The sequence below is a fragment of the Anabas testudineus genome, chromosome 5, assembly GCF_900324465.2.
Source record: "Anabas testudineus chromosome 5, fAnaTes1.2, whole genome shotgun sequence".
In the NCBI taxonomy this organism is placed as follows: Eukaryota; Metazoa; Chordata; class Actinopteri; order Anabantiformes; family Anabantidae; genus Anabas; species Anabas testudineus.
Window position 1 is genome coordinate 25,626,766 of NC_046614.1, and position 14,433 is coordinate 25,641,198.

General features: G+C 43.3%; 1 protein-coding gene across 1 annotated transcript in view; it reads right to left on the reverse strand.

Moving 5' to 3' along the window:
* The window catches only part of dag1 (dystroglycan 1), a 38,984-nt gene that overhangs the window by 6,851 nt on the left and 17,700 nt on the right, over positions 1-14,433 (reverse strand). The window contains exon 2 of the mRNA XM_026348560.1: positions 10,486-11,232. Coding sequence (XP_026204345.1) covers positions 10,486-10,911 — 426 coding nt within the window. The 5' untranslated portion in view covers positions 10,912-11,232. The remainder of the gene's footprint in view (positions 1-10,485; positions 11,233-14,433) is intronic.

Sequence of the window (14,433 nt, forward strand, 5' to 3'; positions counted from 1 at the left end):
TTAATGTTGGAGATGGAGAGTCCAATGTCAAAGCCGATTGTCTAGAGCTGAAGACATTTAACACTGAAATCCAATGTGAACAGACATCGACAGGGTAATTAACGGGCTTAATTAGTTCAACTTTAGTAGTGAAAACTGTATTTTTTAATCAATAAGAGGTCATAAGATCAGTGGTAGAATGTAACTACAGTACATTTACTCAAGTATTCCACTCACAGGGCTCGTTCTGTTTCAGGTTAGTACTGTACTTACCACGGTTTACAGCTTAGATTTCACATGTAAAACGGTAAGATTAGCTCTACCCTGTCTGCTACAACATTAAATTATGTTTACACAGTATTACAATATGGTAATGATGGTAAAACTTTAACCAGCGTAATAACAACAACAATTATAATGATAAGGATTAGAAATTAACTATATTTTAAATTTAGGTCAGTGTAGGTCATCTGCATTGTGAGGCATTCAGGGGTAGCAGAGTGTAGGTCATCTCTGTTTCAAAAGGACCCAACCAGCAAAAAACAACCATGAACCAAAGCAAGGCTCAGAAATGAGGTGAGCTTGAAGTGTCCAACTCACCATGAGCAGAATACACAATGTACTTAAGATTACTGATTTGAAGTTTCCAATTTGAGTAGTGTTTAGAAGACGGGTGGGCAATGATTTTAAAAAATCGAAAAGTCATTAAATAAAAAAAGGAATGTTTCCTGTGACTGTGGTTTTGATAAGAGCAGCAGTTATCCATTATCTATAGTGAGGTAGGTTTATATTTTTACTACAGCGTGAAATCCAAATGGTCACAGCATGACTGGATAAACATTATGATGAACTGGTTACGGCTGCACGGACGTCACAACAGGAAAATACAGAGCGCCGTTCTTCACCCGTGACCTGGTTATATGGCACATACCGATAGTGTTGTCTCTATCAAGGCACCAACCACACACATTTTTATTATCCCAAGAGACGTGCAATCACAGAGCTCTTTACAAGAGGAAAACCCGTAGACTGGAAGAAAGAGATGGAGGTGAAAGATCATAAAGACTGGGACGCTGACAGAGACAGAGAGGCTGGAGCAGGGATCAGAAAGACGAAGAGGTCAAGAAAGAAGAATGAGAGAGAGAGTCTCCTAAACATAGAGATATTACAGGGAAAGAAAGCAGCTCATTGTTGTGGCAATGAGAACGTGGAAAAGAAGGCCATTGTTAGCGGGGAACCATTTGACAGCTCCACAGATAAGTCTCATATTCTGGAGGCAGTGAGGAGGAGGAGGAAGAGGAGGTGCACTCTAGGCACATGGTTGTAATATGATGACTTGGGGTGAAATGAAACTCGGCGTGTTGAGGGACGGGGAGAAAGAAAAAACAGGGAGGTGAGGCAGAAGAAGGGAGGATGCATGGACATTGAGACAGGGTGGAGGGAGGTAAGATGAAAAGAGAATGATGGAGGATTAGGGGAGCTGAGGGCGGAGTGAGAGAGAAGGAGACTGGAGGGGAGGCGGGAAAGAGAGGGCGGAGAGGGAATAACTGGCACCGTCCAGTGTTTCCAGTGGAAAAACAGTGTGAGATGAGGAGGAGCGATGGATGGAATAACTATAGAAAGAGGGTGGGACTGGGGGAGGGTTGGGTGGCTAACAGGCAGGCGGATGTTTACGAGGGGAAATTCATCTTAAAGCCCATTTTACAGTGTTAAAAATTCATCTGTGGCTCATGACCACAGCAGCCACATTCACACTGCAATCTAAGAATGAGAAATGCACGAGCAGCCTGAAATGTCAGCAACCATGTTTTAAAATGGAAACTAGGTAGATTAAAATGAACTCGCAGCATCAGCTACACTTACCTCCAGCAATAAAACACAACAACCCCTAAATCCTGTCTTAACGTTTGTTTGTCTGTCTTTGGTTGAAAGCAGATGAAAACTGGCCACAACAAGGTTTGTGAATTGTTTGTGGAAGGACATATTATTGCTGAAGTTGCTGAATTAAAGTTGTTGCTGCTTTGGGCACTGCAAACTAAAGATTTACAGAAATAAACCTGGACAGTTATCAAATGATATGCACAGTGTTATTAAAAAACACTGGAAAACAGTAAAATACTGTTTTCGAAGTGATGTGAAGTTTAATCTGTGTTAATAATCCTTTCACTGTATTCTTTAAAAAGCACTTCTCTTATTAAAAACTTTGATAAAAAACAGATTGTAAAGCAGAACATAATTATTCACTGAAGGGCCTTGAACATTAAACCCACAGTCCATGTCCAGAACTCTACATGCTTCCAGTTTAGTAGTCCAGCAGTGAAACATGAGTTTGGAGGCGTTCTCTTCTAGTAATGAAGTTGAATTGAAATGCAGATCCCCAGAGATAAAATACGTTCCAGGAAAAATACACTTTCTATTAATAGGCTCTACTGTAGAACAGTTCAGCATCAAGAGATCCACAGGAATCTGATTCATACAGAAGACATTATAGGCTGCAGACTAAATAGTCATTAAAACACTACAAGAGGCTACTTTGCAGATGTATGCACAAGGAAACCGCTCCTAATACAGCAGCAAGAGCAATGTGTTGTGCACATGTGCGTGCACAAACACTCGTAACCACAAAAGCACCCAGATTATATGGTCATTAAAATGCAATGATGGAGATAAGCTATAAAATCTGTGTGAAAACAGAGCAGGCATTCTCACTGAGTCGTGTCTTATAGTTGTGCTGCTTACCCAGACCTAAACCATCACAACTCCAGGTCCAACCCAAACCCTGAGAATGGTAAACCTAGTTGTTAAGGCCTGCAGCACCTCTCCAAGGTCTCTCTGTGTCTCTGTGTCTCTGTTCTTCTCTTCATCCTGTTTACAATGAACAGATACTCAGGAGCTAACAGGAGCTGTTTGATTCCAGCTGTGTCTGTGTGTGTGTGTGTCTGTGTATGTGTGTGTGAGGGCAGGTCAGCTGCTGACACTGAGCGAAAACCGATATAAACAGTGAATAATGTGTCAGTGCAAATGACAGGAGGCTGAGCATGTGTGCAAACGTGCATTTTGTTTAGAAGGATGTTCGTACAAACAGCTTCTCTTTGCCAACACGCTACCTCGGTGCCTGCTGCACTACACAGGACACTGGGAGTAAGAAAAATAAAGCAGTGTAAACAAAGTCGTAGGGGACAGATGTGTGTAAGAGAGAGAGGGAGGGATAGAGGGCTGGTGTCAAAAACACACACATGTACTTCACTGTATATACCAACATGTATATTTGTATAAGTGCTGAACAATAACTGAGCGTGTGAGCATATGTGTGTTATCTCTGTCTCAGCGTGTGGCTTGTTTTCTGCAGACTCTCAGCTTCAGCTCTGACTAATGCTGCAGCTCCAACAGAATTACTCACCATCATCAGCGCACGCACACACACACACACACACAGCAAATATCCTCACCAGCAGAAAATGTTGTACTACATATTTACTCTTGAGGAGAATCTCAGCTGTACTAAGAGGCTGAAGCTGCACAGGCGTCGGTTCTTCTTTGCAGTGCTACCCACACAAATACTATTTGTATTTGTAGAAGTATAAAGACTAGTGCACGTTTCTAGAAGCCGTGCATGTGTTATTGAATAAAGAGGACAAACAGAAGAGTTTATTCTCTAAACTCTGACGTGACTGAGGCTGTGTCCTGTTTATTTGCAATCAACATTTCTAACTGAAGAAGTGTCTGTGATTTTCATTCTGCCTCCTCATCTGTTATTGTACAGAAAACCACTAATCCTCAGATCACTCTAGTAGGGTTAGAAAAAGCACCCAGATCAGATTCAAGAACAATATTTCATCATCACAGTAAAGAAAATAAAACTAGAAAACCGTCTTCCACATTGATGATTTATCTGTTAGTAGATGAATCACCTAATTCATTCAGCTCTACCGCTGATCATCATCTCAATTAACTGATTATTCGAGGTGTCAGTGACGAACAAGGTCAGTTTCCTGAAGTCCAGAAGTGAAGTTGTGGGGTTAAAGGTCCAGAAACCAGATATTTAGTTTATTTAAAAGTAGAAAGTAGAAAATGCTCAGAATTTGCTGCATAGACTGAGACAACTTCACAGACAGAAATAAACATGGCGTCGTTCTCTATGAGCGGTGGAATATATTTGAATGTATGACGCTTTATAATGCTAAATAGTCAAGAGTAGACTAGAGAGGGAGCTGAACGCCACATCACACTGTTAAATCTACTCTGACACAGCAACAGAGGAAACATTCAACAATTACACACAACATCCAAAGTTCCCATCATCTTTTCCTCTGGCAAATAAAAGAGCTCAGCTACAATTCGACATGCTCTTCTATACAATAGGGGGGTGTGATCTATCCCCGAACTTACAGCTTCTGATAGGTTGAACACACCTGAGCCAGGTAATCAGCACTGGATTTGACACCTCTGCAACAAGGTGTTGGTCAGACTTCCCTCCAGTTGTCTTCATCATTTACCTCTTTTCAACCAACACAGACTAAAACAAACTGAACTCACGCTGGTTCAGAGTCAGTTAAGAACCAGTTTAATTTTCTATAAAGCCTCGTCAATACATCACTATTCACCTTCACAGGCTTCAAAACAGTCCTGGTCCAACACATACGTGCTGTTCGTCATCATCTCTAAGAACACTGTTTACATTTGAAACGTTTTGATTGTTGTTAAAACTGAACATCAGATCTCAACATTAGCCTTCGTTAGCTTTAGTCTTTAGCTAGCTAATTAGCATTCACTAGGTTTCATGGATCACACTGCAGTTAAACAGATCTAATAAGTGATGCTCTGATTTTATTTTACAACAAAACTTTACCTGAGTTGAAGAACCGTTTCAAAATGAAGCACTGGCTTCAAACCAGACCTTGAATCGGCATGGTGGAAAACGGGTAAGTGAGACCTGACAGACTGAGATCACCCTTAAAGAATCGTTTCTCCTCCTGATGAACAACTCGGCCAGGCCCTCTCTTGTCCCTAGGTCAGCAATTATCCCTCTTTCCTCCTTAGATGCCGTATGAATAAAACATTAGCTATCTTTATCCGGCTAACGAGCTATAGTGCCGACACAAACCATTAAACCTTAAACACATTGCTCAGGGACAATGAGAGACATTGAAGACATATAGGAGAATCGTTTATAAAGTGGCAGAGGTTCCTGAAGAGTAATCTAAAAGCTGGTCACTAAAAAACAAGATAAGAGGGACAACGTGCAGTACTTGTGGTCCTTTAGCATGTACATGACCATCTGTCATCTCATTTTGAACTCTTGTACATCATGTGAAAAAGATATTAAATTTCCTTTCATGTTTATTAACAAGCTCTGGAACACTCCTACTTTTAACTTGCTGCTTTCACTGTGCAGTTTTTTGGAACACCGGGTGAAGATCAACAACTCGCACTGTGCAGAACTGCCTTAATAGGCCAATCTTTAATCACAGTGTCCAGTGTCTAAATATAATCTGCTACTAACCCTCACACTCCAAATACGGCTCGGCTCACTAAGCCTGGAAAACCAATGAAAGCAGCCGGCCGTGCTGCAACTTCACTATACCCTTGGTTGACAACCAAGTCTGCTGAAGGATACAGGCTGGTCCAAAACCTGTGGTTGCTAGGCGACAGGACACCCCATAATAACATCAGGAGACATTCTCTGCATTGGTGAACAGACTGTATCCACGTTCTCCGTCTTTCTGGAAGCGTTTTCTGTGGGACGTTAGGGAACCAAACGGTGGCTGTTTGGCAGTAATTATTTGTGCTAAAGGTCAAATGGAAATTACGCCCTGAAATCCAACACTGACATGAAGGCATCAGCGTGACTAACAGTGAACTCGTCTTCTACCACGGACAGAAGAAAACGCTCAGCTCAAACTAAGAAACACCAAATTATGAATGAATTTGTGGGAGCACATAATTCAGAACATGTGAATCAAAAAGCCTCGTCTACTGTGTGTTTAATTACATAGCAACATGGCCACCACCAATCTGGTGCCAGTAAACTGATTGCGGCGTGCCAGCTTACAGCTCGGGTGACTCATATGTTCTGGCGTGTGTGTTTTTATCTTTGGGTTGCCTCCTCCCTCCTGCTCCCTTAATACCAGTTTTCCACTGCTGTCCTGCCAGCTATCAGCTATGGAGCTACAGGAGCGACCAGGGTGAAAAGACACTTTTAGTGCAGGGCAGCAGAGAAGAGAGATAATAATAAAAGTATTGTCATCGTTGTCTTCTGCTTTTCTACTGTGGTGAACCGTGAAAATCAGAACTGACATTTTTTTGAAAAGATTTGTCAAGATAAACTGCAAAAAGTTGAAGAAATAACACTGATGGTTGTGGTTTTGGACCCGCTGAAAACGAAAATATGGAAGGAATTTGTAATAAAGGAGAAAAGTGCAGAGAAGAGAAAAAGGAAAAAATAATTGTTGCTCCTGTTGCAGGAAAGAAAAATAAAGTGTGCAGAAGCTGAAAAGAGACAAAGCTTTGTGATCTGGAAGAGAAAAGAAGAATGACAGTGATAAAAAGAAAAAAGGGGGTTCCTTCAATCACAGGCAACGAACTCTGGAAATTTAACAAGATGGCAGGAAGACAGTGAAGAGGAGGAGACCGTGAACGACAGCAACACAGAGGAGGAGGAGAAGATAATGAATTGAGAGCAGAGGAAAGGACGCAGCGGGGAGGAGAAGAGAAAGTTAGTTTTCCCACCAAAATGCCCCCGGGGGAAAAGGTTCTTTACAACAGCAAGCTACCGTCTCCATTCATCAAGAGGGGAGCGACCCAAACAGCCAGGCAATGTGATCTGACAACCGCACACTCGCACAATCCTACTCGCACACACTGTGTGAGCAACATCTCAACAAGTAAATGTATTTGTTATCCAGGATTTTTCATGCAAAGACTCCCAGACACCCCCCCCTACAGGGAGTAATTACAAATCAGTTAGCTGTGAGTATCACGCTCTTTAATCTAAATGCAAACACAATCAAATGCACTCAAAGGAAGATGCAACATGCTTGTAGACTGATTCACATTCCTCAAGTCTGAATTCTCTTTTTCCCCAAGTACAAAAGAGTTTTCAGCTAGCATCAGTTATTTCCTGGAATGAGAGGGGAAAAGAAAGGAAAGGGGGTGAGCTGGCCTGCCAGGCAGCCCATCAGCCAATCAGCTAATTACGTTGGTAATTGTGGTAATGAGGCTATGGAGAGTACTCATCTGTTGGCCAGAAACTCCGTTCTCACAGCCACTTCCATTAATAACAGTAGATGATACAACCACTGCAGGGTATTTCAGTCCCAGCCGCAGCCACCGAGGCCCCACCTTTCACCGCACCGGTGTCACCGTGCCGCTGCAGAGTGCTATGATCCATCACATTTGCAGATATTTCAACCGTGGTCAGTATCAGTGGAATAAACATGCAGCGCATCCGACTGGTGCATCTCTAAGTCACATGACACCTCAGTGGAGGACGTTATCAGTGAGGTTCAGGGTAATGTGTTATACAGTAATATGGGAAAAGCCTTAGCAAGAACACATGATGCATTTCTTTTAATGAACATGTAATCTATTAAATTTGACAGTTCACTACCCCAACACTGCAGATAGTGTCTGTAAACAATATATGTTCGTAGGAGTATAAGCTCCATTTCTCTCTTTCAGGTTCGACCCGTGGCCTCTTGAAACCCCCTCCTCCTCCTTTGAGATTGATGTCCTGCCCACCCGGCTGAGAATCCTCTGCTCTACACTGCATGAATGGATAAATGGTGGTGTATTCACTGACGAGGCCCAGACCGCTCAGTAAAAGGTGAATGGGCAGGCGAGCTGTCACGGAGCTAGAGACCTCTCAAACTCTGGCAGATTTTCATAAGAAAAGGCCATTAGTATGAGTGCAACACCAAGCACAAAAATTGATTTGGCCTTTTGCTCCACAACCTTGAGTACCGACCTTCGTAATACCTGAGGGGGGACTCACATCTAAAGAGAAGGGGAAGAAAGGCGGATACGGGGGAAAGTGTTGAAATTTCTAATAGGGAACAGAGCAGCAGTGGAGGGGGAAGGGGAAGCGGCGCTGAAATTAGAAATCGAGGGGGAAGTAAACAAACTCTCTTGAAGTTGTAGGTATTGGGCTGACAGTCAAAGAGCAAAGGAGGAAGGAGGTTTTGAGTCTTTCACAAGGACACTGAACTTCAACAGGACTATGTAAGTCCAGATCTAATCTATGACCTTCAATTTACAGAGAAGTCGATTTAACCAAAGCTGGTTCTGCAGCTTTTAAGGTCATGATCTCGTTCTGTCTGTACCACCCTTCATCTCTCTCCAGACCACCTCCAGCCTGTCCTCTACTCCATCTTTGGGGCTTCTTTGCCCATGGTGTCAACTCCTGTTGGCTCTAATGTGAGGCCAAACAACTTGTAGCTTGGCTTGGAAGAACAGTGTTATCTGCAGGACACATGGAGAAAGGGGACAAAAGAAGAGGAGGCAGCAAGGAGCATGAGGAGAAACAGGCGAAGACATCAGGAGGAAAGGAAGGAAGTAACTGAGTAGAACCAAGACGAGAGGAGAGGTGATGAGATGTGATAACAAGGGGAGAAAAGAGAGGAAAGGAGGTGTGAGGAGAGAACATGGTGGATTAGAAAGTGGAGAAGAAAAGAGTACTACAGACACGGAGCAGTGCCAAACAACAGACTCACAAAATACTGTTTCCATGATAAAAACTAGTCCCTACACATCTCAGACAAGCCGGCGACTGATCCCAACATGCTGACTACAAAAGCCAACTGTTCTCTGTCTAATCAATCTATAAGACCTCGATGTGAAACTTTACAACATAATCGACGTTATTCATTTCATCTGAGAGTGATCGTAATGTTTTGGCTCAATTTATCATCTCTCTTTAAATTCCCCAACAAACCACACACTGTGCCAACAAACCAAATCAAGTCGGCTCCAATCAGCTAAAATTCTGCAAATAGCCTTGTTCAGTCATCTGTAAACTGTACAAAAACATTAGGGTGAATGAAAAATTGAAGAGCAGTTCCTACCAGAAAAATGACATCTACCATTTGGAAACGGACCAAATAACTGCTGCTGCAAAGTAGGACACAACTAACTTTGAATCTTTTCCCATCAGTTCCTCTTCACAAATGCACATTTGACGTTTTTGTGACAGAAGCTGCCTCATGAGCAGAAAGACTCTTTCCGTCTAGTCTGAATGTGTGTAAATGAGCTGGGGTTTTATTAGAGCTCTTTAAAAGATGAGTGTATTTTCATGCTGCTCTTCGCTGGGGAACATGATTGATATGATCTGATGTGATCTGACGGGGAGGGAGAGATAGGACTTTAAAGCAAAAAAAGGGATGGAGTCAGGGGAGGAGGAGAGGACGTAAACGGCAGGATATGAATGACTGGAATGTGGCGATAGAGATAAAGGGTGAGAGAATGTGGGTACATTAAAGGTTCAGCCTGCACATGAGAGGAGGATGAAAGATAATATGTGATAATAAGTGTGAACCTACAGAAAATAAACATTAAAAAGTGTGTCAGGAAGAATTAGGTAGGGGTGGAGGAGATGGAGGAGGATGAGCTGTAGCTAGAGGTAAAGTCAGAATGGATGGAGTAAATGGATTCAGACAGAGACAGAGGAGGTGAAAGAGGAAAAAGGGAAGTGAAAGAAGGAGAGAGAGGGGCACAATTCCTCTGAAGCCCCCAGTTCAGATATGAGGTTTCATATATTACTGAGAATTGGCCATCGTAGAAAATGCACTGCAATTAAAAAAAGGGCATAATGCTCCGAATGGCTTCAGATATCCGCTGCCTCGGGGCAGGTTTTGAGCAATGGCACACGCTGGAACAGTTTCACGGACATATTTTTTAGGGGAATGGCTCCTTTCTGCTTGTTCTTGGAGTTCATCTAGAGTCAACCCACTCATTCAGGCTGAGGCAACTGTACCCGGACCCCATCACCCCCCTGCCCTCTCAGTCTGTAATCTGTCTGTGAATGTGGTTATGTTTGTGACCGTTTATAAATGTGTCATATGTGATGGAGTTCATAATACATCTTTCTGCATGACTACACATTATGAGGACTGCATAAAGGCCTCATATGCAGAAATAAAACCCAGTCATATACAATAGGATCTCAAATGGTTTTCTGTGATTCATATTCTCAGTTTTTGTGCTCCACTATCCCTAATCCCCTAATGTCTGTTTGGGCTTCTGCAGTTGGCCTGGACCTCTTTGTGGTCTGAGCCCAAACATAAATGATGTCACTCCATAAATTTCAGTAGACATGTGCCTAAGCTGGCTCATCAAACATGGATATTTTCTTATTTAGTGTAACGAGCTTTGGAAAAGCAAATAATTTGGTTGGTTTTGGTCGACACATTATGAATTTTACCCAGTGACGCTCATGTTATTAAAAACACAACGGTTGAAGATGAAACTGTGGATGATGAAATAAACAATCAGACTGATACTTGGACTCACCTTGACAATATCACCCAGGTAAACATCCTCCATCTTGTTTGGCACCTTCATCTGGAAGATCCGTCCCACCACCGCTGAGGAGTCTGGGAAGGCAGTGGGCGCTGCTGTGTTCTGCTGAGTCGCTGGCGTCTCTACTCTGACGGCCTCCATCGCCTGGATACCTTCCGCCGCTTCCTGGAAGTCCTGAAGGAGCGAGGAGTGCATGGATGCCTCCAGTTCACTTCTTCTTCCGGCCCTCTCACTTTCTCCTGCTTCCATTAACATCATCTCGCCCAACACGTCGATCTCCACATCTGCACAGGCCCGTGGAGGGAGCCAGCCCACCATGGTGAGCAGCAAGCCCAGCAGCAAAGCTCTAGTCCTGGATAGTCTCACATCGAGGCCCCTGCTTACTGCGAGGCATCCCAAACTTACTTTATTGTGCATTCTTTGACTTTTATCGCCTAACGATGGTGCAGAAAATTAAATAAAAAGGACAATGTCCAAGTGGGAGGGGGGCCTTAGGGTGGAGCATGCACCCCCGGCAAACTGAGCAAATCCCCCTTTCAAATCTCCCTCTCTCCTTCTCCACCCACTCTTCGATCTGGAGCCGGGAAAGAATATTCCCTTCTTCTTCTGTTCCAGCTCCTCCTCCTCTTTTGTCCTCTTTTCCCCCTCCCTCGGCTTTATTCTTCCACTTCCCCTTCGGTCTTTTGTGCTCACCCTTCAGAGGTTTAGGAGTCCCATTGTGCAAACCACCTTTGAGATCTGTGGGGAGACAGACAAGAGGGAGAAAGACAGAAGGCACGGTTAGTGGAGCTGTTTTCAGAGCCGGGGAAACATCCAGCTTCTAACGACTCGATATTCAGTCTCGTCACAACCCGAACACCTCAACTTAAACCGCCTCACACTGAATCAAAAGTCAATCTCCTTGATAAGTTCAACCCCTTAAACTGATTTGTGCCACACAAATCTCATTGTGGATAGAAATCCATCATCAAGGGGGGGTGGAAGGGGGATAATATTATCAATGCTGTGGAGTAATCTGATTAGTTCGTACAACAATTCTGGGTCTCTCCTCTCACTCTTCATTTATGTATTTACTTATTTTAAAACGCTCATTCAGTGACTTCAGAACGAAGGATGAACGAGTCAGAGAGGGAAAAGAGAGAAAGTGGGATGGATAGATGGAGGAGGGGGAGTGAAGGTGATATACGGTGGGACCTTGGATTAACCAACAATAGCGAATCAGTCAAAGCTTTCTTGGAACTGCTAATGAATGCATGCCTTGTCTATTGTGAGGGGGTCAAACTGAGTGTGTGTGTGTAGGTGTGTGTGCGTTTCCATTGTCAGTGTGAAGGATTGAACGCAGGGGTTTGTTATTCAACCCGCTCTTTCATGGAGGAGAGGATCCCCTCCTGCGCAAGGTTGTGTGTCACAACCACACAACAACACAAATGATTTTTCTTGAGGACTTTGGTTTGAGAGAAAGGAAAAGAGGGAGAGAGAGAGCCCCCCGCTGTGACTCCATTTTGCCCTGTAGCAGATGCCCGTTGGAGAAAGTGAAATCACTGCAGGAATTCCCTGGCTGCAACAACACAAGGCCTCCCAGGTAGCTTTTAACCAACTAAAAAGACCCTTTGTTGCTGCTACCTCGCCCTTGCCGTGCATCACCTCTGGACAAAACTTTGTTTTTAATCATGACGGCCAGTGTGCGGTTTCCCTGCTGCTAAAAGCTTTTATCCAAAGAGTCGACTTCAGCACGCTTCTTACCGTCGCTTTACGAGCGCCCACTTTTTACCTTTGTAGCTTTGCTAAAGTTTAGCCTTTAAATATATATTTGCCATTCATCCCACTATTTCTGCACCTAAAGTTTCACCAAGCCCTCTCAAAAGTAGACCAAGATGGCTGCCAGGGATGATCCCTTTTGTATCTACTACTTTAACTGCGTCGCCACAGGCAGCATCCCTCCTATTTCCCCTTTCCCCTTATTGCTTTCCCACAGTTGTTCAGTCTGTCATCTATTTCTCTTTTACCATGATTCTGCTCATCTTTTCATGGTTCCTCTCTTTCTTGGGTCTCAGGATGTCTCTGTTTTCCTTTTTCGCACGGCTTTTATTTTCCAAAGCATCGTCTTACTTCTTCCCGTCCTCCCCTTCCTCCAGAGGCTTAAGGTACGCCACACCTTCTGGCTCAAATCTCCAAAACCGTCAAGGCCACTTATTTCCTCTCGTCCTCGCACTCAATCACTTATCAAAAACACAGCCTGTCTATTCATCGTGTGACAATAGAGCTGACGATGGCGGGGGAGTGTCGCTATGAAAGGCCTGCTGAGCTGTCTCTGCAGCAGGATAAAGAAGCACTGTCAGCTCAGAGAATGAGGGACACACACAGATGGAGAGGTAAAGAGAGGCCAAGAGAGAAGAGAACTCTTCTACTCGGAGCAGGACGAAAGATGTCATTACCTCAACACCTACAACACCACCCCCAAACACTCGACACCCACCTCTTGGCATTGATCACTGACAGACAGAGAGACTGTGGAGGAACAAGGACGTTTAGAATAGTTAGATTGAAAAAGAGGGTGAGAGATTATGGGAGCGAGACCGACTGCAGAGACACCGTCAGACAGAAAGAAGAAAGTGACATTTTTCTGTTTCTAAGCATCAGAATGAAACATTTTGATGAACAGGAAAAGAGGCAGAACAGACAAACAACTCCCGGGGCTCCACTCGCCTTGCAGCGTGCCTCCAGATTGGTCGGAAATATCAAAGAAGTACCGCTAGGAGATGCTGATACACGTGCTCGACATACAAGTTACAGCAAACACTTCTGTTTGTGTGTGTCCACAGCTCAAAGATTAACATTTAGCTTGAGGAGGTTGGGGCCTTTTGGCCGGCTCACTGGACACCATGAGGACACAGGGGGGGTTCTAAATGATGTCTGACTCTTCCTACTGGTCAGGAAGTCTCTCGCTGCCCTGTAGTTACTTCACCAGTAAATGCTGAGATTTACGGTACTGGGGGAGACGGCTGTCCAGGTACTTTCCTACATGTTGATCGAGTTCAGGCTGAGTCAAGAGGACGGATAATCAAACTAGAAACAACTGAAATCTTTGCTTTTATACTTTGGTGCTGAAATGCACTAAACTACTGAACACAAACACATAAAGTTAACTTTTTGTGCCAATGAGATTCTGTTTAATGGAAGCAGCTGCAGTGTGTGTGTCCTTGTTTCAAACTGAAACAGGAACAAAGACATGTCTGCACTGAGCAGTGTATTCAAAAGCTAACCTCTTTATAATTGGCTGCATGTTGTAATCGCTTAACAAAACCAGGAGAATTTAACAGATGAACTTATCAGAATAATCACACAGGCTTCTGCATGTAGCTGAGAACAAAATGAGGTCTCTTTTCCAGCATGGTACTAAATTCAAAAGACAGTTCTAGACTAAAGCTTTAAAGGTTTTAAGTTTTCTATCCCAGAGGTTAATGTGCGTTTCTGCTTAAACCACAGCAGCTGCACCTCTAAATGACCTAAAGTAAAGGTAAAGACGGCAGTCTGCGAAGGAATTACACTTCTAATGCTATTTAATAATGGTTTGTTAAGACAACTGTCCTAAACATGTTATTTTTATTTTTGTGTTCAGTTAATAAATGTTCTGTCACATGTAGATAGGTCAAAGTAGAAACACAGATTTCTGCTCCAAGAGTTCTTTAATTTAGCTATGTTGTAAACTTTTACTTGAGGTCTTCAGTTACAATAGATTAATTGTCAGGATCTCAAACCACTCGTACATGTCATATAACAATAATAATAATAATAATTATTATTATTATTATATCTGACTTAGCTCGAAACAACATCAAGAACAGTGGTGATAATACACAGTGGTGTTTGTGCACGTCTGTGTCCGACCAACACTGAGATCTGGGTTAAAACTAAATATCCAGACATGACACCAACCCC